The sequence below is a fragment of the Parus major genome, chromosome 3 (genome assembly GCF_001522545.3).
Source record: "Parus major isolate Abel chromosome 3, Parus_major1.1, whole genome shotgun sequence".
Taxonomy (NCBI): Eukaryota; Metazoa; Chordata; class Aves; order Passeriformes; family Paridae; genus Parus; species Parus major.
The window spans coordinates 55,897,858-55,922,493 of record NC_031770.1 but is presented as its reverse complement, the minus strand read 5'-3'; the positions used below and the strand labels follow the sequence as shown (position 1 = coordinate 55,922,493).

General features: G+C 39.7%; 1 protein-coding gene across 1 annotated transcript in view; it reads left to right on the top strand.

Annotated features, from left to right (window-relative positions):
- MTHFD1L (methylenetetrahydrofolate dehydrogenase (NADP+ dependent) 1 like) overlaps positions 1-23,709 on the top strand; it is a 143,666-nt gene extending 119,957 nt beyond the window's left edge. The window contains exons 26-27 of the mRNA XM_033512763.1: positions 16,973-17,081; positions 20,668-23,709. Of these exons, the coding sequence (XP_033368654.1) occupies positions 16,973-17,062 (90 nt within the window). The 3' untranslated portion in view covers positions 17,063-17,081; positions 20,668-23,709. The remainder of the gene's footprint in view (positions 1-16,972; positions 17,082-20,667) is intronic.
- Positions 23,710-24,636: the final 927 nt, after the last annotated feature.

Genomic DNA, 24,636 nt, shown 5'->3' with positions numbered 1-24,636 from the left:
AAATAAGTTATTTATCCTTCACAATGGCTCCCTTCCTGATTATAAGGGTATCTTTCATCTTTCCTCCTCCTTTCATCTCTTTTCCCAGTATATTGGATGTGTGCTGGAATAGAATCAAATAAAAAAGTTGTATCAATACACAGGGTAATGCGCTTTAGGATTTTTGCATCTTTGCTGGAAAACAAAACACTCTGGACAGTTGGAGAATTATTTCTTTGATGAAATGTTGCAGATTCATTTATTTGGTTGCTTGTTAATTATTTGGATCCTTCTTTGGGTGTTTTCATCCATAGTCTTTCTTAACCCTCCTCTGTATATTTTACACCCTTGTTTCTCAAAAAAATGCTGAGCATTATTTTCATTAGGAATAAGGAGAAGACATCCAGGATTCATCCATTTTACCTTTCTGCTTGCTTTATTTTTAGCTTCCCTGGTGCCTCATTTAGAAAGCAGCATCTGTTTCGCATTCTGTATCACATGACATCCTTTCTAACAAGCCACTTTAGAGCATCCTTCCTTAAGTATTTTGAGGGAGGCAGAAGAGACTCATCAGTACTTTGCTGCTTCTTTCTCATTGCACTGTCATGAACTGGTTATATGTCATCTATGTGGTGCTGCTCTGTATTGTCAGAGGACTCATTTAATTAATTTTTATTAACAGTCCCTTAACTGAGTTTTTGAAAGACAGATAAAATTACAAACACAGCACAGGAAGGGCATAGGAAGAATGTCTGGCAGATCTATACAAATAGATGTATTGCTTCAAATATTCCCTGTGCTGTTGAACAAGACATGTAATCTGTAAAGGATTATGTGTAAGAGAGAGAAAGATACTCAGAGTAATACTGAAGCTTATTCAAGTGGTCAAAGCCAGTAGAAATGGAAAAAAATAAAGTCAGACATATGAAATCACATGAGTGCCTCCAAAGTGCCTCTCCCAGACACTCAATCAAAAATAAAATAAAAATTGTCCTAATGCCTGTACTCTGGAAGAGAGAGAGAGAAGGCTTCTTCAGGAGAAATAGCCAACAACCCACAAATCCCTAAGAGATGGGCATAAAAAAGTGGGAGACCACAAGCAAATAAGGTGTCCTAATAGCTTCAGGTGCTCAGTAACACAAAATGCCCATGTTGCATAAGGATCATCAAGTCCCATAGCTGCTTTTTCACTCAGTTGGAGACTTATTGGTATTCCTGAGTTACCACTTTGAATTCCTTTTGAATCTTTTTTCCAGATAACTTGCTGGTAGGATACGCTGAAATAATACAATTAAAAAATACCTTTTAGTGAATGTGGCCTGTCTTCCAGAGCTCCCATCCCTTGGCTTAATCAGCAGGTTATCCTAATTTGGATGTAGAAAGTTCACCTGCCACAAGAAAGCTGTTAGCTGAGCCAGCTGCATCAGTCAGTGACCACATTTCCTTATATTACTGATAAATGTGCTGCTGCAGAGTCTGTAGTAAGAACAGATTATTTCACCTTTTTCTGAAGGAAATATCAGCAATCATTTAAAATTATTTAAATACCATTTCCTAACGCTTTACATGCACTTTACAAAAAGCAACAATTGAGAGACTTGCTTTACTCCCCATCTCTCCTTTACTCAGGAGAACCACGATGGGAGATCTGGTGAATACAGACACCTACCGCACACATGCACGTGTCATGCTGGAAAGAGGTACCTTCAAAATTCAAACAGAATGGCTGCAAACATTTTTATTCCAGGATAGAAATGGTGTTTTCTATGTAAACTGAATCTGCTCTGAAATGCTAGCTCAGCCTATGCTTACTTTTGTGACTGGGAAACATTTAAAATCACGTTTTCTAAAAGGAAAACAACTTTTTTCTTTCCTTGGGTTGTTTAGGCCAAGTGGACCATTGCATTAAAGATATGTTCTAAATTCTGTTTCACAGACACAAAAGCCATGATAATCCAAAAATGTACCTTCTTGTAGGCCTTTCAATATGATTTCCAATGAAGTTTAAAAAAAAATAGTAGTATATGAGATGAATCCCAGATATCTGCAGTTAATGTCTAGTGGTTTCATTTTCCAGGGATATACTCATAAAAGTCCATTTTTAGGGGTCTAAAGTAATCTTCATTTTATGGGGCAATTAAAGACTTCTGTTTTGATGTTGTCTGCTGTTCTCTGTGGGATTGATTCGGAATCAAATACATACTGTAGAGGAAAATTCAGCATGACAGTTTGCTGCTGGCATTTTTCACGGAGAATTGCAGTATTCTCCCAGATGGAAAAGAAACTTACAAGGGAGTTTTATTCTTTTAAAGGTCTATATTATAGCTAACCATTCCTCTACTTATCACTCCAGGTACATGGAACACTGCCTGGTTTTGGAGTCTTTCCACTTTATATAGTACAAGTTATGTTAATATTTTTTGACACTTTGAGTAAGAAAAATTCTTACATTTTATCAAATTCAAGACAACTGACTACCCTTTGATTATTTCCAGACCCACATAATAATCAGTCACAAAGGTAATACAGTATGAGATTTAGGGTTTGACAGACATGTGTCTACAAATGAAAATCATATTGCTGGAGCTGTATCAGCCCCTGTCTCTCTGAGGGATGGCAGTGCCCTGAGCGCAGGAACATCTTATTTGCTTGTGAATCAGCTCCACAGTGGTTACAGTTTGCTATATTTAGTGTTTTGTAGGTATTTTCACTTTGCTTTATATCACTCTAAAAAAACAGAAGCGGCTGTCCAGAAACTGGGTTGAGAAGTGACCGGGGTATTTGGGCAACGAGAGTTAAGGGAGGGATGGCAGGAGCATCCATCTCAGCTCTTGCTCCAAGTCTTACTGTCCTTGCTGGTAGTCAGTCCTAAAGCTGGTGTGGTCCCTTGGTGGACTGGGGAGTGGCCAAACAGGCTCCCTCTTGGCAGCAATTTGGGTGTAGGTGCTTGTGCTCTGGAAGCTGTAACTCACTGCTGCCCTGGGTAGGAGCCTGGGCTCCCAGCCCTGCCTGTCTCAGCCCCCTCTGAAAGAACAGCAGTGTCAAGGGCTGCCTTTGTTTCCTTTTTAAGGGGTCTTCACCCCTTAGCAAAGAGACCATGAGCCTTAAGCCTCAGGATAAGGTAGTCAAGGGTCAAAATCTTATGAGAGGAAATGAGTAATAAGGACGTCACAGACCATCTCCTGCGTTATTTGGAGTTGTGCCCTGGGTATGTCATCGTTTTCCCTTCTCTCTCACTGAATCTTCTTTTTTTATAGATATTTTTAATAGTAGTCTCAATGACAGTGAAATGAATGAGTGCAGTACCTGTAAAATGCCATCTTCCCCTTGCATGGCATCCATCTGTAAGTGCACTTAGAACAAACATCTGCTCCCAGAAATAACTTTCTGGTCTGTGCTGGTTTTTTCAGTGTCTGCCAGGCTTTTCATCACCTTCCCCAGTAATCCCAGCAAGTCCACAAAAAAGTAAAGATCCATATTTGTGTGACATTGCAGCCACTTCAGCTGCCTTGTTAACACTCAAAAGTTATAACTGGAGGAGCAATGCAACCCTATTCACAAGAAAGAGAAACTTTTCTGTTGTGAAGGTTATCACTTGTTAGTCACACATAATCCAGGTTACTTCAACTTTATAATCTGGATTCCACAAAAATTAAAATTCATGTAAAGTACCTTTTTCAGCTAAAATTTGAATTGGTGGGTTAGTATCTAGTCAGTAATCTTGAATGGCAGAATGTTACAGAGACTGTCCTACAGCTGCACATTAATATGTGTCCGTTGCCTTCTGAACACAAAATACTGAACTGGGTTTTAAATATCAGCTTGCACACAGTAGTATTTTGCATAGGCTTGCTGACTTAAAATATGTGTTTAGCTCTGATTGATGTTATCAGAGCTCTGCTGTTATCCGTAAATCAGTTTGGCAGAAGATTCATATTCTTTAGCAACTTGACCGCTTTCTTTCTCTCCATTTAATTAAAACTTCTTGGATCATTTTTCACAGGAACAGTTCTAAGATTCTTTACATGTTACCATGTTTCTAATATTTGAAGTACTGAGAAGGGTAAGAATCCTTAAGTTGTCATGTTCATATAGAATTTGTATCTGTAAATCCGAAGTCTTGTCTCTTGAATTTATCAAGTATTTCAGACTTGTATTTATACCTGTATTATGTCCCTGTGGTGTCATGCATAATTTTAAAGTTATCTGAAGCTGTCTCCATACTGCCTAGAAACTAGTTTTTCTTTAAAAATATTTTCAGTCTGTGAAGAGATGCTGCCAGGCATTTATATTAATACTTCTATAAAAGAAGGAAATACTTTCTCACATGTGATTAAAATGTGGAAGTCATTAACGCAGGAAAGCCATTGAGTCCAAGAATTTAACAGGACTTCTGGAAGGTTGTAGCCATCAACAATATACAGGGTAGTAATTAATACAAGGAAGTAATTTGGAAAAAATGCTAAGCATAGTGTTCAAGGATTCAGTTGGTCTTCAGCATTGGCTCCCAGTTGGACAGAGATTGCTTTGTCAACCTCCATAGTTTCAGCTTTTCCCCGTACAGCACCAGCCCGTGCGCGAAACAAAGCCCTGGGACACGCACATTTGCTGTGACATGGGACAAACACGCTCCCTTCTGCCTGCCTTCTGGCTGATTTAAAGCATGCAGCCTCTGTAGCCATTGATCACACTGCGCCAGCTTTCTGTGCGTATACAACACCCCGCTGCTCCGTGCGTGTAGGAAGCAAGGCACTGGGAGCTTTTATTACTAGACTGAGACAAATGGAAAGATGTTCACAAACAAATAAAACAAAGTAGATGTAGATACTCCCCTCCTTCTTCTAGCTTTGACAGCTCTTTCCCATTCCTGTGTTTCAGCTGTGGCCAGGCACGTGCTCTGCACTATCCTGCAGGGTCAGGCACAGTTGCAGCAAAGCAGCAGGAAAAGGAAGGAGAACATGCAGTGGTGCACAGGGATCAGAGTAAAACCTTTTCTGTATGCACCAGAGAGAAACATCACGCTGCTGGCACTGCATATCTCAGATTTGCTTTGTGTCTGAGACCCTGAATGAGCTGTGCTGACTGGAGAGCTCTGCTCCAGACTGTAGGAAAGAACATCAATGCCATTGTATTTGGCACCTGTAGTAAAGATGTGATGCAGAGAGTAGACATGGAAAATAAGCGTGCTGCAGGTAATCCGTCCAGAATGGGATCAAGGAATACTTGTGACAGCACAAATAAGCTCCCTCTGAGTTTGTGAAGCTCTTTGTCTCTTTAATTTTCTCAGGGAAAAAAGAAAAAGCTGAATTTCTTGATAAATTTCACAGAAATAAAATCAATTTAAAAATAGCTTTACTGTCAGTATTTATTCTCACAGTCTGAGAAAGGTAATGTGGAAGATAGATAAAGCAGGGGGAAGATAAAGCAGCCTTTTCCTACAAATAAACAACAAGTAACTTTTAAATGAGAATGACTATATGAATTCCAGTTGCTGGAGGGGATACTGCTGATGAGATTGCCGCAGCATCCGTGGCTGCATTGAAGGGAAAAGCGCTCTTGCTCACCAGCAGCCTCTGTTCAAGGAAAGTGCCCAGGGAGGTGGGTAGCAACAAACTGCTGAGGCACTGCAGCCCTTCAGGTGAGTTTGGTGCCACCTTAGGGGGATGTGTTTTCATGGGAATGCGTACAGACATGCCGGGAGGGAAGGAAGAAGGCTGGACATTAGCGGATGTGTTAGGGGTTGTGTTCATTGTGCCTTGGCTGAGCAGTGGAGTTGTGAATGATTTCTTTGCCAAAAAGGAAAGTTCATTACAGACTGCCCTTGTTTTGATTAGGAAGAGTTGGGGGGATGTACCAGAAGAGTAAATAAAGCTTATGGCTTTGCCTGCTAGTTTGTTCACTTTGGCATTAGAGGGATTTCTATGTCACCATTCTTTTGTTTTTAGTCTTTTTTAGGATTTACTCTGGATGTGCACGAAAACCTTTCCATGATGGTTTCCACTGTGAAAGGTTTCCACTTTTACAATTTTTCTAGTGCTTGATATGAAGTTCCCATAGACTGTGTCTGTACTAGATGTTTGTCAGAATAAAAAAAACCATTGTGCTAACTTGTGTTGGGATGCAGAAATTCATTACCTACCTTTATTTTTTTATTTTTTTTTTTTTGTCCTTTCATATAATTCATTTGGGAAAAATACTATGCACAAAACAACTGTTTGGGGGTTAGTTTGTCCTTCAAACTGAAAGAATGGGCTTCCAAATGAAGCTGATTTTAATTAGATGGTTTAACAACATTCTGTTACTTTTGTGAATATACTGTTATCCCTTGTTTTATTGCAGGAACTGTGGTTAGGGAAGTGACTTAAAGCAAGTTCATAGAGAACAAATTATGAGAAATGGCAAAAGCTGTATAAAAATACTGAAACAGCATTCATTATGTAATAGAAAAAGGTGTTGCATGCAGTGTTATTTTTGAATTTCAGTTATATGAGACTAAGATAAGAATCAGTTACCAATTTCAAGTTCCATTATCCTGGCAGCACCTCAGCTCCTTTTGGCAAATCATTTAACCTTCTCTGCTCCCTATCTAACAATTTAAAGGGGTGATCTTATTTTATTTATTTCCCAGATGTACTTGAATTATTTCATTCATATTTGTAAGTACTTTAAGAAGAATTATATTTATAAATTAAAAAAAAACACGTCTTTATTATATTATGTAAGGATACACATTTGTAGGATAAAGATTGTGCTCTCCATCAGTTAACAAAATTTTATTTTATTTCCTTTGACAATTAAATCTGTCTTGACAACTTGTTAATTTGTGGTTCCCTCTCATGAACAGAAATTAGGGTTCTTAGAGAAACTCCAAAAATCAGTACAGCCATAAGAAAGTTAAGTCCCACATTCATGGCTAGAATTTTTTCCTTACAGCTATTAGTGCTGTTAAGATGTCTTACAAAGGAGCTGGCTCTTCTGAACACTTGAGTTCATCACAAGTCAGTAGCTTTTAGCCTTTTTCAAAGTATTTCTATGTTCCTCCATTTTCCAGGAGAGGTGTGAGCTACAGCACAGGTTATTCAAGGCTTGCTTTTCTTAGCAGCCTTGTGAAGACTTCTTAAAATAGTGGTTCAATAGACCACAGGAGGAAAATTGCTGATCTAAGTAATATCCTTCTTTTTTCAATTTTGTTCCTTGTCGAAAGGGCCTGCAGTACATTCTGGTTTGATCCTAAAGGACACAATATATTCAATAGTGTGTAATGCCAGAGTTCTACAGTGGAATTGTGACTCAGAATATCTGATTTAAGAAGCCAGTTTAACAATTTGGCATCCTTGTCTCCATCCAAGCTGGGTTAGGAACAAAAAGAAAGGAAAAGGTTTTGAATTCCTCAGTGCAGCTAAGATGGCATTGACCAAGTATATCAAAACAGTAATTTCTCTGGAGAGCACAATTGTGTAGGGTTAGAAAGCACCCATACCCAAAATTACAATATAAAATGCTTCTTTGTCATTGTCTATTTCTTGTTTGCTTCAGTCTGTCATGAAATAGTGTGTGTTAAGTAAGTTTAATTTGTAAAGAGCAAATAATTTAAATTGTTTATGCAAACAACAAGTGACTTGAGAAAGTAGGTATAGGAACTTGAATTAACGAGGTTAGAGATGCTCACAAGTCAAGGTTTGCACATGATGGCAGTACAAGGATAGTGACTGATGCTCTTGGTGCCCACCATGCTTGATCATTCTTTGGAGACAAGCTTCCCAGGCTCTTCTTTCTGACACTTCCCGTGATACCTACAGACCAGAAAGCAGAACTGCACTTGTGGTGTGTACATCCTAGCTCTTATTGTTTCCCAGTCCTGAAAACTCGGTCAGGTCTACTTAGATGGGACTAGCAAAGTATAGTCACCTCTTCTACCACTTTTTTCACTTCCGTTGTTTTAAGGTGGTTTCCAAAAATCTAATACCCTTTAGCACCACAAAAGTCATCACTGGCACTTAGTTTAAATCAAGTAATGAGACCAAGCCAGTTTGGCAATTTAACAGTTAAAAAATAATTAATTTTAAGGAGTCCTTTGCTATAATTTCTTTATGTTCTTTAGAAGAATTCTTCCCATATATGTACGCTGACACACTCACACATGCACATACATCATCTTTGCCTGATAGATGTTTCCTAGGAAACTTTACTTACTCAGGTATCAGTGGATCCAGTTAATTGTAACCAAAAGGGCAGCAGTGTAGTTAACAGTTATACAATCTTTTTTGATTTTTCCACGTTGTAATTTGCAATGAAGTGACTGGATGATGCTCCTCATGCTCTTCTAGCATGGTGTGCTGAGAAGGGTAAAATTTGTTGCGTGTTGAGCACACACATTTGCTTCACATAGTCTACTGCTGCCACCATCTTCAGCTTCTGGGCTGTAATTGAGGCTTTCTCAAAGTTATGAAGATTTTAACCAAAATGTCATAGTGAAGATCAGCAGCACAAAGTGCGGCTTGCTCCGAGAGTTTGCAGAACAGCACTTCTAAAGAAACACTTGCTACAAAATAAACAGGTTTCAGAGGAAATGAGGGGTGCCCAGTCCCTGAGCAAATACAAGGCAGCAAAGATGGGTCATCCAAGATCTCTCCCATCCAAATACCACAAAACTTGTTCTGTTTTCAGCAGAAACTGAGCTGCTGGTACAGTTTGGACATCTCCTCTTTACCCAAACACGGGAGAATTATGTACACATGAACATCAGATTCTTTAAATATTCTTTAAATATTCTTTAAATATTCCCATTGCTGAAGCAGCACTTGAGTAAAATGCCTTTATCCTCTGGAATATTCCTTCAGAGGCCCATTTCCAGCTCTGTATGATATACTGGACACTTTTCAAGAATGGGAACAGCCCTGGGAACGTCTGACATCAGGGCTGAGCTGCAGGGAAGGATTTCTTCCGGATGAGGAGGTGATTTTGTGCAAGAGGCAGTGAGCAAGAGTCCTCTGCCAGGGATTCAGTCTAAAGCCCAAGAGGGAAAGGAAAATCAGGATGTAGGCCTTGGTCAAGGGAGCAATTACTTCTGGAAATGGATTTGAGTGGGCTGGGATGAAGGAAGTGTTCTGGAACAAGTCACCTGGAGTTTTTAGTCCTTATTTTTTTCTCACACTCTTCATTTCCTTCATGAATGTTTGTTTTTCTGAGGGGTTGTTTGGTTAAGTTGGGTTTTGTAACTTTCATTTTGGTAGTATTTTGTTTATCAATTAGCCTGTGTAGGGCAGAGTAGTCTGTGAAACATGGTGTGGATTGTATAGAATATGGTACTCTCAACTAACACCACCTATCATGCTACCTCAGAGAGGTGTATTTTTCAATTAAGATTTAATATATTGTTTCCATTGTGCTGTTATAACGGGGACCATTTTCTTCTACTTCAAGTGTGGTTTTATAAATTCTAAGATGAAAATGAGTTGAGATAATTCTGCCAAGAGGAACTTCTGTCATATATGTGAGTCATAAATATTTTACTTAATTGGGGAAATTGCTCATTCTGTTACAGATTATATCTATTCCTAAATATTTTATTTAATAGCTAGAAAAATGTCCTTTCTGGGTCTTTGGTGCCTCAGCACATCACTAAGAGCAGCATTTGAGTTCCAGTGGTATTACACTGACTGATTCACCAAGAAATCCCTTGCTTCCTTTGGGATATGCACCCACAGATCTCCAAAAGCTGTACTGGACAGATGTTGACTATTTTGTGTGTTTTGTTTATTCCCTAGGGTGCCCAGGAGATCACTTTTGGGTTCAGATCATTTCCATTCAAGATGAGTAATTTGTTGGATCCTGGTAATCCTTCAGAGGATATAGCAGGGCAAAAGTTGCTTCTGCCTAACTTGAGCACCTGGCAGCAAGGCCAATTCAGATTCTCTAATCAATATTCAGTACTTTTAAAACTTCATCCAGATGCTGGGAGCAGAGGAGCAATGTCCATGCATATTGTTGTTGTAGATCCTTTCACAAAAATCGAACAATTGCCAAGAATGTGTAAAACATCAGAGGCAATTATAATACAATAATTGATGCCAGATGGACTTCTGCACCTGATATCAGTCAACATGCCAGTGAAAAAGAGCCATTTACTGCAAGGAATACTACAGCATATGTTGGGGTAACATCAGCATCTTTTCAAATAGTATTTTAACCATTTTGAAAGCTGATAATGTGTTGAGTTTCTTGCTGTGGTTGTTCTTAGATATTGCAGCAAGATCCCTTTTTGTTAAAGATTTCCTGAGAAGGAAACACAATCTTCGCTCTCCCTAACTCTAGTGGCCATTGTAGGGTTTGGGAAATTTTCCTTAAAACTAAAAAGTAAAACATTATTTAAACACTAACTAAAGATCATTGGTTAGCTGCTTTCAGAAAGCAGCTTGTTATCTTCAGGCAATGAAAGTAGTGAGATGATATTTTCTTAAACATTATGTAGTTATTAAAGTAATTTTTTTTAAAATATTGCCATTTCCAAAATTTGTTAGTTTGTAAATGTTGATATTAGTTGTAAAGGTTGATATTTTTTGAAGGAAGCATGAACTTGCCTCCATTATGTATCTGCTTTTCCTAATATGAGATTTGGAGGTTTGTTTGCTTTTAAGATGTGGTGAAAGGTCACTTGAGTATCACTTCAGGCTTTGCTATGGTATCAATCCCCTCTGTAATGTGTGGTGGGTGCATGAGATGAAGACAGTATTGTGCATTTTTTTGTTTTGGCCATTTCGTTCTGATGTTCTTCTTGTAATTATTGGGGTGGGGGTGAGAATGCTGTTTTCCTAACTATTCCCTTTTTTTATTTTCATGTAATTTATTTTTTTTCTGTCATTCAAAACCTGAGCTATCTTTAAAGTGCTAGAGCTCTGCAGGCTGGAGGAATTTTCAAGTTCTGTGGAACAAACTTCAAGCTGATCCTGGAAATACATAGTACATGCTGCCTAATCTTTCTGTACCCTTTCCACACTGAGTGCCTCTGTGTGCTGTAGGACAGTCCAGTTTGAAGATGAAGTAAGTGACTGCCCACTGGAAGTGTTTGCACAGTCACATGCTTCAGGGTGCTGCAGTCCTACCCGCCACCCTTGCTGCATGGACAGAGTCTCATGAAGTATTTCCAAGTGTAGGTTTGAAATGGAGAGTGCAGGGATCACGAAGGATCCAGTAAAGAGATCTGCAAACACTTCTCCAGCCGTGCAGCACAGTGAGGTGCCTGTTAATCTCTCTCTCCTGCTCCATGGACTGCAGTTCCCCTGGTGCCAGCTTCCAGTGCGTGGCCAGCACCACACATGCCTGTGGGAGTCATTGGCACTCAAAGCACACCGAAGGGCAGGCAGGACTGGAGACCTGCCAGGGTTTCTTCAGAAAGTTATTCCATTCACCTTTGCCTGCCCTGAGACTGACAGATGCAGTGAAGTTGAGCAAATTCCTGGTGGTAGATCTGTCTTCCAGAGCTCTAACTCACACTAGGAAACATTATTGAAACCCTGAAGCATAGCTCCTTCGTGCTGTGCCTCAGGATTCCAACAAGTTCTGGCACGTTGACCATAATGCATACAGGTTTATATGACTATTTATAAATCTCTTGAGTTTCCTCTTGTATTGTTTCTTGTTTCTGAGGGAGTGTGGGATATGCAATCCATCCCATCAGATTTTATTGAGGAGTTATCCGCAGTCATGTGCATGCTGGATTCTCTTGAGAAACAACATCTGTTTTCTGCAGTATTTCACGTTTGAAATGGTTGTGAGTTGTCGTAGCTTGTTTAATTAACAAAAGGATACAATTAAAAAATGGGAATTACTCATATTTCTTGTCAAACACAATGTTAACTCCATAAGCCACAGAGAAGGGAGGTTTCCTCAATAAGCTATTTGCTGATTTTTCAGTATTTTCTAATGAGTTGTTTGCCGTTATTTATGTAAGTACAGATTCCTCTGCTTTTCTTTCTCTATTCAACAGAAACCATGTTATGCCTGTAAAACAGACACTTCTTGTCTTATAGGTGAAAAAGACCCTAAACATGAGTTGGATGTGGTCTTTGGGACCATCTGTTTTGCAAATTGTGCTAACCCTGTTAACAAGGCAATCTCAAGTTCTTTTAGGATCTTTGCATATAGATAAATGAAAAAAGTCTAGATACATATATGGATGAATACACGCTCAAATGCAGGATGTCAGCCACTGATAGGCATTTGTATGATAAAAAGAGGAAGCTAAGCAGCATAGTTCCTCGTGGGACCACAACAAACCTGGCTAGCAGAGTCTTGGTGCTTGACTGTGTATAACTGTTATGTAGATCTTATGGCCAACTCAAATTACAGGTCAACACATGACTGTAATTTAAATGAAACCTAGTTACTCTTTCAGTAACTTTGGATGCATTTGTGGAGAGGGTGTGGCTCAACACTTTCACATGGCTGTCTTGAAAATAACTGGCATTCTCCATTTGTAAGGAAGCTCATTATGGTTTTTTGTTCAGTCATGTAAGTAAAATTCTGGAGGATCATAAATGCCTAATATAACAGTAGCCTTCAGGCATTCTTAACTGAAATTGTATTTTATCTTCCATCAGCTGTGCATTTCCAGTGGAGTAAATGATCCTTAGGATAGATAAGCTGACTGTAAGACTTGCTGCTCTTGCCTCCTAAACACAGAGAGCCACAGTAACAAGTAGCATTGTATTTTTCACATCATCTTTCTGGAGTTGATTTGCTCTCATGGATGTACAGACAGTTGCAGAGTTTGTTGAGAAAATGGTCTGTTCCTAGAAAACTAGTTCCTATTCATTCTTAAATTATTTATATAACTTTTTTTCTTTTTTTTCCCCTGCGTGAAGCATTCATATGAATTGCATTAAGCATTAAGGTACCAAGCTTACGCTTTATATTTTTATCCTCCCAGGAAAACTGTGATAGTAGCAGTTTTGTTCAAATTAAGCACTGACTATTTCACCCATCTGAATCCAGTTTGTGATTTTCAGTGAATAATGTGTTGTCATTCTCTGCCTCTTATCCTGTTCTTTTCTCATAGCCTGGCTGTGCGATGTTGCATAGCTACCACTCTACAACCCAAATGTTGTTATATTAGAGTGGAGAGTTGTGCTGCTCTCTGGGCAATATATAGAGGATATATATTTTATGAGATGCCAAGCAAGCTGCTGTATGACTATAAATTTCTGTGGGTTTTTCTCATGCTGTACACACTTGCTGATTACCAAAGTGATTTATGTTTTCAGCATATATTCTCTTGTGTTGTTCATTCTGCTTTTTTCAAGTTCTAAAACTGAAGTAATTTTAGTAATTAGCTATTTCAGGAAGCCTTGGAGAGGTGGAGATAGTCTTCTGGGCACTGTGCAGGTACAGAATGTGCTACAGCCTGGGGGTGGTTGGCTTTCCCCCTTTGTGCACAGAAATGTGGATCCCTCAGGTCAGGGAGAGGGATCCCCCTGGATCATACCTGCTGGGGTAAAGACCAGCTCTCTTATTAATGTCTTCATTCAGCATCATGGAAAATAGTGAGAGGGAAGAGGATCATCCTGAGCCTGCAGCCATGTGGAAAGCCAGTCAGGTGAAGCCTCACTGCAACCTTGCAGCAGACTGAGCCCTCTTTTCTTTCCTGCCTTTGTGGTTGAAGGAGAGAAATAGAGGGCTGGAGAGGGAGTAATTGGTAGTACTTTCCTCAGGCAGCCATCTCCTATTGACCTTGAAGTAATGAAAAAGGGATAGAATCTTCTGCACGTTACCTCTGTGTGTACAGATAATGAGAGCAGAGAGTAATGACCATAAATCTACATGGCTTTGCCTGTTTGAAAGTCTGGGCCATGGGAAAAATGACAGAACGTAGTTTATTTTCAGTCTGTAATTCACATAAGTATTTGTCCCAAAGTGTTTCTTCTGGAGGGTTTGTTGTTTTTTTTTTGCCTTGTACTTCATTTTATGCAGCAATGGTTTTAATTCAAATAAATCTATTCCCTTTTGTTGACTTCAGTTTTTAACATGAGAATAGTTGTATTTCCCAAACCAGCAATAAACTGGTTTGATATTTGCATTTTTTTAGATTTTTTTTATATAACTTCATTAGTTAATACAGTAGAGTAATACTGGTGTTGAACTGGGCCTATGAAAGAAAAAAGCAAGTCCTAAATATAAAATACATATGTAGGACTTGTATTTAATATTAACAACAACAATAACAAAAAAAACCAAAAAAAAAACAAAAAAAAGGAAAACTCTTCTAAATTAGCTACAGTTTAAAAAAAAAATACAGCTTTGAATTTAGGAGTTTGCTTTCAGATGTTGAACCGCAATACACAAAGTAACCAGAAAGTTGTCTTTGGCAGTTTGTTCATTCCCCTCCCAGTGAGATGTAATTCATTAAGGCAGTTCCTTGTCAAACATTAACTCAGAAACTGGAAGGAATCTGAGACAGAAAATAATTAAGTAACCCTAATGATGTAGTAGTTCAACTACCATGGCCAATGGATAAAGAGTAGTAGCAAGGTGTTTTAGTACTTAGCTAAGATGCCAAGGCAATGTCAGCCAATAAATGATATCATGCAGTCAGAGGCAGGGTTTGGTCAACGCAAACTAACAGTTTTGTCTTTTAATCTTACTACATACAATAACAAAACATCAGGAAGGACTATATTTAAAAACAGAGGAAATGTACTGAGCCACTAGAAGAGCTTGTTGTTGCATTGTTTTTCCTCTGTGCTAGATCTCAAGTGAGATGGTGGCTGCGCCAGTACTGAGCTGCTGAGGCGCCTCTCCCCTCCCTCAGTATGGGATTAACCTCTGGAACAGCAGCAGCATTTACTCTCTGGAATAAATGGGACTGTGCTGGGGAGGTCTTATATTTTACTTGTATTCCCATGATGGAGTCATTACATGAGTGTTTGGACAAAGCTGAAGCATAAGGGAGATCCTGACCCCTTCACTGAGTGTGCAGCAGGTCAGGTTGAGAGAGTGAAACACACAGTATGACCCAGAGCGTGGGGGGCCTGTACGTCTGGCACTCTGGAGCAGCTAGGATGGTGGTCATAAGTTTTCCCTCTTTCCAGGCCAATTATCCTGTTAGGGCTTGCCTTTGGCCAGAGAAAACACTGTAGCTGAGCTGTGCTTGTTGGGGAATTAGGGAGGATAGAGGGAGGAGGTTGCCTGGCTTTGAGCTCTCTGCTGGAGAGCTGGAGGTGATGGCTGGCCACAGTGTCCTCTGGCTGCTCCTCTGGCACAGCCCCGGGGCCTGGTGGTGATCTGGCCATGTGATTTAGTTCATCAGCCAACCAACCCTGGCCACAAAAACGTGTATTGACATCTGTGTGTTGAAAAAGGTTGGTTGCAGTGAGTGCCAGAGCCAGCTCCAAGGGGGGAAACATTCCAGAGGTTCCCAGGGTGAAACTTCCCTCTTCCAGCAAGCTGTTTCAGCTCTCTCATGAAGACATACCCTAATCTGACCCTTTCTGTAGGTTACACTCTGTGCTTGGAGTGTTACTGGTACTCAAGCCAGTATAATTCTTTTTTCTACACGGCCGTGTTTGTAGGTTTCCTCCTGTGGTCAGGTTAACCACCAGTCTTCATGAACTCTGCTGACTTACTCTGGTGAAAAGTTTGTTCCTCAAAATTTAGCAAATGAGTTTTAATGCTTGAGGACTCACAGCCAACAAGCAGTCAAGCAAAGTTGAATTCCAGGTTTGTTTTGAGAGATCGTAAGGTCTTTCATCAATTTAGGTATTAATATAGGGCCTATTATAGGAGGGGCATTCTCCACTTTCTCCACTTAGGAGGTTAAAATATCCTAAGGGTTTAAGGAGTCATTAAGCCCAAAGGCTGTTTTTCGAGTTCCTTGAATTAGTGGAAATATAGTGAGATATTCAGGGTGTGAATCCAAAGTGACCCAAGTGTATCCAGACTGGTCCTGTTTTAAAACTGCCCCACAGGCTCAGCCTTAACACTGTGGCAGTGGTGTCACTGGGAGTGGGGAAGCCCTTTCTGGCTTAAGGGGCTGAAACAGGAGAAAATGAAGCAGATCAGAAAACAGCATTATTCTGCCAAACCTGCTCTCCAGACATCTTTGCAAGGGAGAAGCGAGGAGTCCTGAGGCAGGGAGTTGGGAAACAGGGGAACTCTGATTTAAAGGGTCTTAAGCTGTTGTGGGACACCTCAAGATTTCCACATTAGTCATGTGCCTTTAATTGCTGCTAAAAATGTCGATTTCCAATAATAGTATAAGTAGCCTGAGCAGAGATGTAGTTAACTGTGTAATTTAACTCCATGAAACTATTGACATGTTTAAAAGTATGCAGATGCTAGTGTCTAATGCTAGATCAGGATCTTAATTATGCATAGTTTGAGATAATTGGGTTGCTTTAACTTTGTATCTCAACCTGTTAATTCTAACTACTAAATTAGGATTCAGCTGTAATTCCTGGATGCTTAGTAGAATTATTTCAATTTCCTCCTGACATTAGGTAAGTGTTGTGATTAATTCTGCTTCTGTATTCTGGTTTTCTGTGGGAGAGGTCTGAGTTCAAATTATTATCACCTGGTGATAATAATATCACCAGGTAAATTCAGACAATTACATCTTTGCCCTTTGCTGTGTGGTTTATTTTTTTTTCAGGAGATATAAATGGATAAATGTTCTGGATAAAGATTTTGAAGAACAAGCAAGTTCCAAAGGCTGTTCATTTAGTTATAGAAATTGTTCTTAGGTTGCTGTGCTAACCTGTATTTTGTGACTTTTGACTTCTCTTTCTTGTCTTTTAGAAGCTCATACTTAAAAATCTTTTTAAAAAGTACCAAGTTACACTTTTTCACCAGAAACAAAAAATCTGGTAAAGATCATACCTGTGGTCGAGCCTGTGTTGAACAATCCAATCTTTCTCTTAATCTAAGGTTTACATGTGAGGGTAGACTGATTATCTGCTTACAGGTGCAGGAATATAACTAAATGTCGCTGTTTCCACAGATGAGCACCATGCCAGGACTGCCCACAAGGCCGTGCTTCTATGACATTGACCTTGACCCCATCACAGAGCAAGTGAAAGGATTGTTTTGAGAGTGACATCCAAATTCAGGTTGGTCAACAGCCTGTATTTTCCTGTTCCAGCTTGGGGGAGGATGTCTGTGCCTAGTATGTGTGTAAGAAAGGTTCTCAGGAGTTTGTCTAGATTCAAGAAGGATTTCAGACACTTTGGGGGTGTATTTTGTAATGTGCAATTTACCACCTGGGTTTCTCATTTGCTGAATGGTGACCGGCACTTTGCTGTTCTCCACTAATGGTGCCTTTTGGATTTCCTGGCTCTGCCAGTTTGGCATCAGGAGGAGCGAGCTCTGCAACTGCACCGCTCTTGGCTGTGGAAAAAGCCAGTCTGAAGAAATCATGTCATCTTACTCACCTCAAAAGAAATACTCTTTGATACCACACTCAGGTGGCAGTGTGTGTCTGTCATTACCTAGATATCACAGAAGATATTTCTCCGTTTGTTCCTGAGCTCTGCTTTGTTTCTTCATGTTGTGTTTTCATAGCTGCTGTCATCTCTCTCAAATGGTAATAAGCATTTCAGGAACACAAAGCTGTCCTCTTAGCCTGTTTTTCATGCTGGATTCTCTCCCTTTTCCTCGAAGGTTGCAGTTCCCCCACCACCTCCTCCCTTTCTCTAAGTACTTAATCTTCTCGGTGTCCTGCTTTAATTTTGTGCAGCACATGTTCCTCACTTAAAAATACAAGATGTTATGAAAATATTTCATGCTACTCCATTTTAACCTTTTAACATAGTAAGTGGGGTAAGAGAGAATGTAACCCTGACTGAAACAAACCATGTGTGCCTGTCATGGGATTCTCTCCTTTCATCACTTAGCTCTCTCCCCCAACAGATTGGTCTGGACAGCAAAAAGGTTTTTCTTTTTTAAGACAGAACAACACTGTTACTATGAGCTAATAGGACTGTGATGGAATCCCAGATCAGCCACAGCTTTGAGGTGGATGTGCCCAGGTGCTTCAGCCCTGCTTTAGCAGTCCTTTCTTACCGTGGATTGAGTGAAAGGGCTTTCATTTTCTATTTTTGTGTTTTGATGGATTGTTTAGAGGAGGGGAGGGGTTTGCACAGCCCAGCCAGACCAAGTGAACACACACTTGTGTTCACAAGTGAACACTTGCCCACACATTCACGTGAATGCCACAATATTCATGTAACATCTGGTGAGAGCAGATTCTGCCACTTTGTGTGTGCCAGTCAAGACAAGTAAAAAGCACCTAGCTTATATCCCATTTTTGTTACTGATACTCATGATATGTCTGACAGCTTCATGCATACATATTGATTCATCATGTGTCAGCCATGTAATTGCTTCTGAGTCATTTGGAATGACTGTAGAATCCTAATGTAAAATCTCTATGCAGATTCACATAATCTGCTTAATTGGGTGTTTACTGCCTAGTCTTACACAAATCCATCCAAACCAGGGACTGATGAGTTTGGAAGAACAACAGTAATTAAGCAGAGAAAATACTCCATTCCAACTGTGAAGGCCTTTCATTGGAAGCTGTGCATGAAATGGAAATGTTAAACTTGGCTTTTAGTCAGTGATGGTGTTTTGTCAGATGTAAAAAGAAATGCTAACGAAGTCACAAAAACATATTGTTAGGAAATAACATATATAACCAACTGTTAAGAAATTATTTTAATGTCATTATGGAGGTATTGTTGGCATCTGACAATGAATGATTCATTAAGTTTAAGCCTTTTAAAGAAACAAAGAGCTTGATTATATATATTTTTCATCAGTATAAGCACATGTTCATCTGTGTTCCTACCTTTAACAATCTAAATAAATGCCATGAGAGTATGGTAATATCCAGTGAGCACCACACAAGACAGTCAAGTGTTCATTAGCTCTAAAATTTATCTGGTTCATATGCTAGATTTGTACATTGCTAATTTTGGAAGAAGAGAGAAATAATATTCCCATGTAGTCTTTGCTCCCAACTTTTGTGAAGAAGTCTAGTAGTATCTTCTGTTTTCACATATTCACTGAAGTGAACCCACACTGTAGGTGATGCTATGCTTTGAGGTCTTTGTGGGTTTGTTTCTGTGATGTCAGATAAAGGTTGGGTTTTTTTAATTTGATTTGAATTCTTCGGCATTTCGGTGTATGGTGTAATATTACTAATAACATGATGTTTTGCCAGCTCATTAGGGCTGATTCAGATCTCTAAGACATTTTAATTGAAAAATATTTAGAAATTTATGGAAGAACTGCTGATGTTTCACTATAAACATGCCTGCAGAGCTGAGAACAGTTGTTCTAGTGTGCAGTTAATATCTTCCTCTGCAATGCATATCTTCATCAGACCTGTGACAGAGATACAGGCAGAGATTCCTCCTTCTCAGGATGCTGTGTGAGGCTCTGGCTGAGCTGAAACACTGGGTGTCATTTTTCACTCTGATTTTTCTCTACCATTTCACCAGTCATTTGAACATGCTCTAAAAAGTCATAGAAGCAAAAGCCTTATCATAAAAGTCAACTCTGTTTTTCTTTGTTGACAAATGGGCAGTACTTGGACACACAGTATTGCAGTCTCTCTGCAGAAGCAATGTGATCTATCAAAAAATGAAACATTAATAAATATACAAAAATGAAAAACCCAAAGGAATCTGGCTAGTCCTTCATCACTGGCCACTGTCCTATTTAAATTATACTGCCCAGCTCATACACTAAGAAAGTTGAAATTGTTTCCCTAGGAGCTGTCTGTAGAGAGCACCAGTCAGAGTAAGATTTACATGGAGATAAGTCTGCCAATAGGAAGAAATTTAAAAAAAAAAAAAAAGATAAAAAGTAATATTTGCTCAGTGAGGGGAAGTCACAAACTGGACTTGCACAAGTAGAGTTTGTTTAAGGACCCTTGTGGGCTCTAAGGATCACTCTAATTTAATCAGTGGCAGTAGGTGCCTGCTCTTACTGTGCAGGCTTTGAGTGTCTGGGTTGATGGCAGCAGGGGGAAATTGTTCTCCTCAGTTGGTTGTGACTTCATAATGCTGCCACTGTCCACAGTGTCTGATGTATTCTCACAGTCTTCAAAACTGGCAGAACATCAGAATTATTTTAGTACCCAGAATGGATACTTTAGCTCTCAGAGATTTTCTGAACTTGAGAGGAATCCCAGAGCTCTGCCTGTGAGCATCTTCATGGCCATGAAGAAGTCCATAAGAGCAGGAGGCCAAAACTGGTGTTCTGAAACTGCAAACTATTTGTTAGATATTTTCATCTTAATTTATTCAGATATGAATAGAAAGACCTTTCCCTTACATCCACAAAACTGAGCCTATAAACAAAAGAATTACTTCTTTTAGTCTCATTCCACAGCATTAGCTTTCAGTCACCAACAGTTACTACAGTGATGTGCAGTCTGAAGTCTGTATCATGTACAAGTACATGCATCTGTATGAGTACAGATTTTTGTTTCTCACCTAGAAGGGCTATACTGATGAAAAATACGAGGTGCATATGGCATAATTATACATTTTTGTTTATTAAGGTGAAGGTGAAAATATCCCATTTCACTAAAGCATTCATTTTAGGTTGTGACAAGCTTTTTTTTCCTTTAAAGAAAGCAAAGATATCTTGTTTCAATGTATAAATTTCTTATCTTTGTCATTTCAGAAGCCTGAAAATTAAGAACTGCAACTTTCCTGTTTCCTGCAAGTAGGAGACAAAAAGTGAATCTGAAATATTCCTGTTATTTGTCTCTGGAGGAATGTCAAGATAGACCAAAGAGCAAAAGTTTACTCTTTCTTCAAACTAGTTTTTATGATGAAATATAGCTGTAAGGTTAAAAAAAACAAAAAAATAAAAAAACAAACGAAAAAAAAAGACAAAAAAAGACAAAAAAAAAAAAAACCAAACCAAGCCAGCAAGCTAAAGTTTTACTCGCTGTAACGCAGGAAGCTCTCTACTGGGGCTTACGCTTGTTAGTGGATAAAATGACATTGAAAAAGAGCAGTTTTTCAACTCAGAGTTTTTGTCTTTTCTCAGAGGAGTGTACAGAAGTATTTCCTTTATCTTGGCTATCTACTAAAAACTTGCATAAACATGATTATGCTGTGTGACCAAGCCTATTTTTCTCTGAAAAGTACACTTTTGCTCCTGGCATTCAAGAGCTGAAACTACACACAGATTAACTGCACATTTTTGAGTTATCATCAAGCGTTGCTCTGGATGCGTTTGGGCAACAGCCAAGCTTCAAGCAAGGAAGATATTAAACAGAGGAAGAACAGAGCATGTATTTTGTAAAAGGTTTTTAATGTATAATTTGTTTCCTTGTTGGGCAAAGATCTTTTGAAACACTTAAGCCATAGCTGTCTTGTATGCATAGGTCTGTCTTTATCCAAAGCGTGTGTTACAGGCTGTCCAGCTGATTATGTGCTTGTTGTGGTGAAGCTGGTTGTTCAGACAGGGCACTGCTCCTTCTGAAGCGCTGTTTTGCTCCTGTTCATGGCTAATGAAGCCTCCTGCTGTGCTGGCTCCCGACCTAGAGTTTTTCCCTGGCAGTACACAAGAGCCCAGTAACAACAGAGGAACGTCCATCAAGCAGGGATGCGGACAGGGAACAGCTTTTTTCTGCTTCATTTTGCAGGTTTTAACGACCACACTTGTAAAAGTGGAGGCCATTTCCATTTGAAGGGGTATTCAAACAAGTTGAACTGCAAACCATGTGCTTTAATTGGTCTCAGTAACTTTACTTTCCTGGTTTTTCCTAAAACCTGTATCAAAAAGCAAGCCTTAGGCACAGGATACAGCATTTAACTTTCCAAGCTGCTACTCCTCAGGAAACTCTCGCTGACTGACTGTTGGTTCCTTCAATAACAAAAAATGTGACAGAACAATAGGGTGAATCGAGACAATAGGCCATTGTTTTTTTTAGGTAAAAAGCGGTGAAATAATGATGAGAGAGTTTATTTTCCTGATGACGTTTTCCATCCTGTCGCTTTGCTCTGCTTACGCACATCTGCATGTTATGGGCTTTTGCAGTGTAGCCTTGGTTCCCTTCTGCAGAGCCACATTTGGAGACTTAATTATCTCAGGAACTCTGTAGTAATTGAGGGGTTTGTTTTGGTTCTTAAAATCAAGCTTCGTTATTTATAAACTCAAAACTATAATTATGGACAGTAGAGCAAACTGGGGACAATTAATTGTCTCTGCCTTCCCTGGAGGAGCACGGAAATATCTGCTGACTGCATTTCAGTGCTATTCATAGCATGGTCCTCCAGCACCACAGGGATTGCTGTGAAGATAAATTTAAATGTAAAAACTAGAGCAATTTAATATTTTATCTGTACTAGACAACAGAGCTCTTAACAGCCTAGACTCTGGGTGCTTTAATTACACTGGGGCATGACAAACATGATGAGTAGAAAGTCAGATTCAAGCTCTCAGAGCTGCTGGGAAGAGAGATTTCTTATATTCTCTATTAAATTGTGCCACAAAATAGAACTCGATGCTATTCATATACAACAGTGCTGTAAATCAGTCTTGCACACACTCATCTATTTAGCCAAGAAATTTTCAGCCAAAATGTTTTGGAAGAAAGTACGTGTGGTTTTAAAACATAGTTTTCCCAGTAGCTTCCTTACAAGAAAAATAAACAACATTTTTCTCCATTTTGTCTAGAGAAATTCAGAAAATACATAATTGTGCCTTTCTAGGAGTCACTGTGGTTCCCCTGCAGGTGCACTGGAATTGTCCCCATGCAGTGTAGGATACTATATGTGGCACTGGCTGATTGCATGTGAAGCTTCTGTGAGGATGTGGATGTTTGAGCAACAAGTTTTATAAGTCATCTCAAGCTACTGTTTGATACTTTCTATAGTGTTGTCTCCATCTCATCCCTTCAGGCCACACATGCTGGGACCATTTATCTGACCCATCAGTCTCTCCCTAAAACACCATTCCAGCTCATTTAGCTGAGAGCTGACAAACGTCCTGTAATTTTTCTACCCTCGTGTGCACAGGACTTGTTATAATGTTTAGATAGCTTCAGTAATTCAAGGAAAGCTGAAATGGCCCACTTGTCTTTTGTCATAGCTTTTCCCCCACCCCATCTAGTTAACTAGCTCCAAAATCTCTCAAGCTATTGCATTTTTGGTCCTTTGTCATGATCCAAAGGGGTTGAGCTGCTGGCCACCAGCTGAGCTGCAGAAACTGACACAGTATGTTCCCTGGGACCACCCTGATTCTGAGGCCTTGCTCCAGAAGAGTTCAACACGAAAACTTTTTAAGATCAGTCTTATTGGTATATGTGTCACTTGTTACATGGCCATGACTGTGGGACTCCTGTTTTTTTTTTTTGCATCTACTCTGAGCAGCGTTGTCACATGGCAGAACCACAGCTTTATTAAGGCAGCTTGCCAAGCTTATCCCTGCGTTTGCTGAAGTGTGTTTAGCACCATGCGGTTGTTTATAATCAGAAGATCTGCTTTCTGTAGCGACTGAATACTTTGTTATTGCTACTGCTGAACTAATTCTGCAATGGCATTGAAATACTTCAGCATACATGCAACAGGTTTCTTCATTTGTAGTTTGAAATTCAAGCTCCCAGAATTTCAGTTGCCATGAACATGAAAATAAAGTCTGTGTGCTAAGGTTTAGTTTGCACAAGTGGTGCCTGTCTGAATTCATTAATAAATACATCCATTATTTAATATTGTTCTCTCTCTCACTGTGTGATCTTGTCTACATAAGTAGTAACTTCTCTTTTTTTTATTTAGTTCCTTATAAACCACTTAGTCTTGTTATGCCCATGTCTCCAGTTAAACACAACTATGCCACGGAAGGAGAGGAGCTCAGCCATACTGTGGTGAAGTGCCAGATGTGATCAAAGCCTGGGACTCTTACCTGGATTCCTAGAACCCAGGAAAGTGTTTGGTGCCTGGCTGTTGCCACAAAGGGCCCTGCACTAGAGGGTTGTCCACAGTACAGTTCTTTTGAAATTGGTTTGTGCTTGGGGAAGGGCACATTAGGCTAACATCCTGTTCTGGTCCCAAAATATCTTGCTGTTACCTTTGGTCCTTGACATGAAGGGCTGGGTCAGATGCAAGGGTCAGATGGACATTTTCCACTTCTCAGTTGTCAGCTGGATTTGTGTGAAGCAGTGTCAGGTACAGGAATATTATCTGTGGGCTTCTCAAGGTGGGAATCAAATACAAGCAATGCAAAAGTTTCAGGAATTATGGGTGCTAAATCATTAGGCCATAATAGAGCAGAAAGCATCCTGGTAGCACAAATTAATGAAATGGGGGAGGTGGGGGAAGAAATAGAGCATTGCAGGCACATAGTCACAGTGCTCCTGTTTTCTAAATAGCTAAATGAGGTCCTAGCCATGTGATTTGCATTAGTACTGGGTTTTTAATATGCTTCTCATGGCTAGATTTCCAAACAGCTTCTCAGCTTCTCTGCAATGTTCCAACCAGGATCTTACCCATATGGAACAGGTCTCAAGCAGTAGGTTTGTTCTTGGTGGCCCCTGGGTCTGCCCTCCTGACAGCCACCCAATCAACCAGGAGTGAGTGTAGGAGGCATGTGCTAACTCTCCCTTCCACTGAATTAGTAGAGTGGTGAGGGAAGGTGTTACCC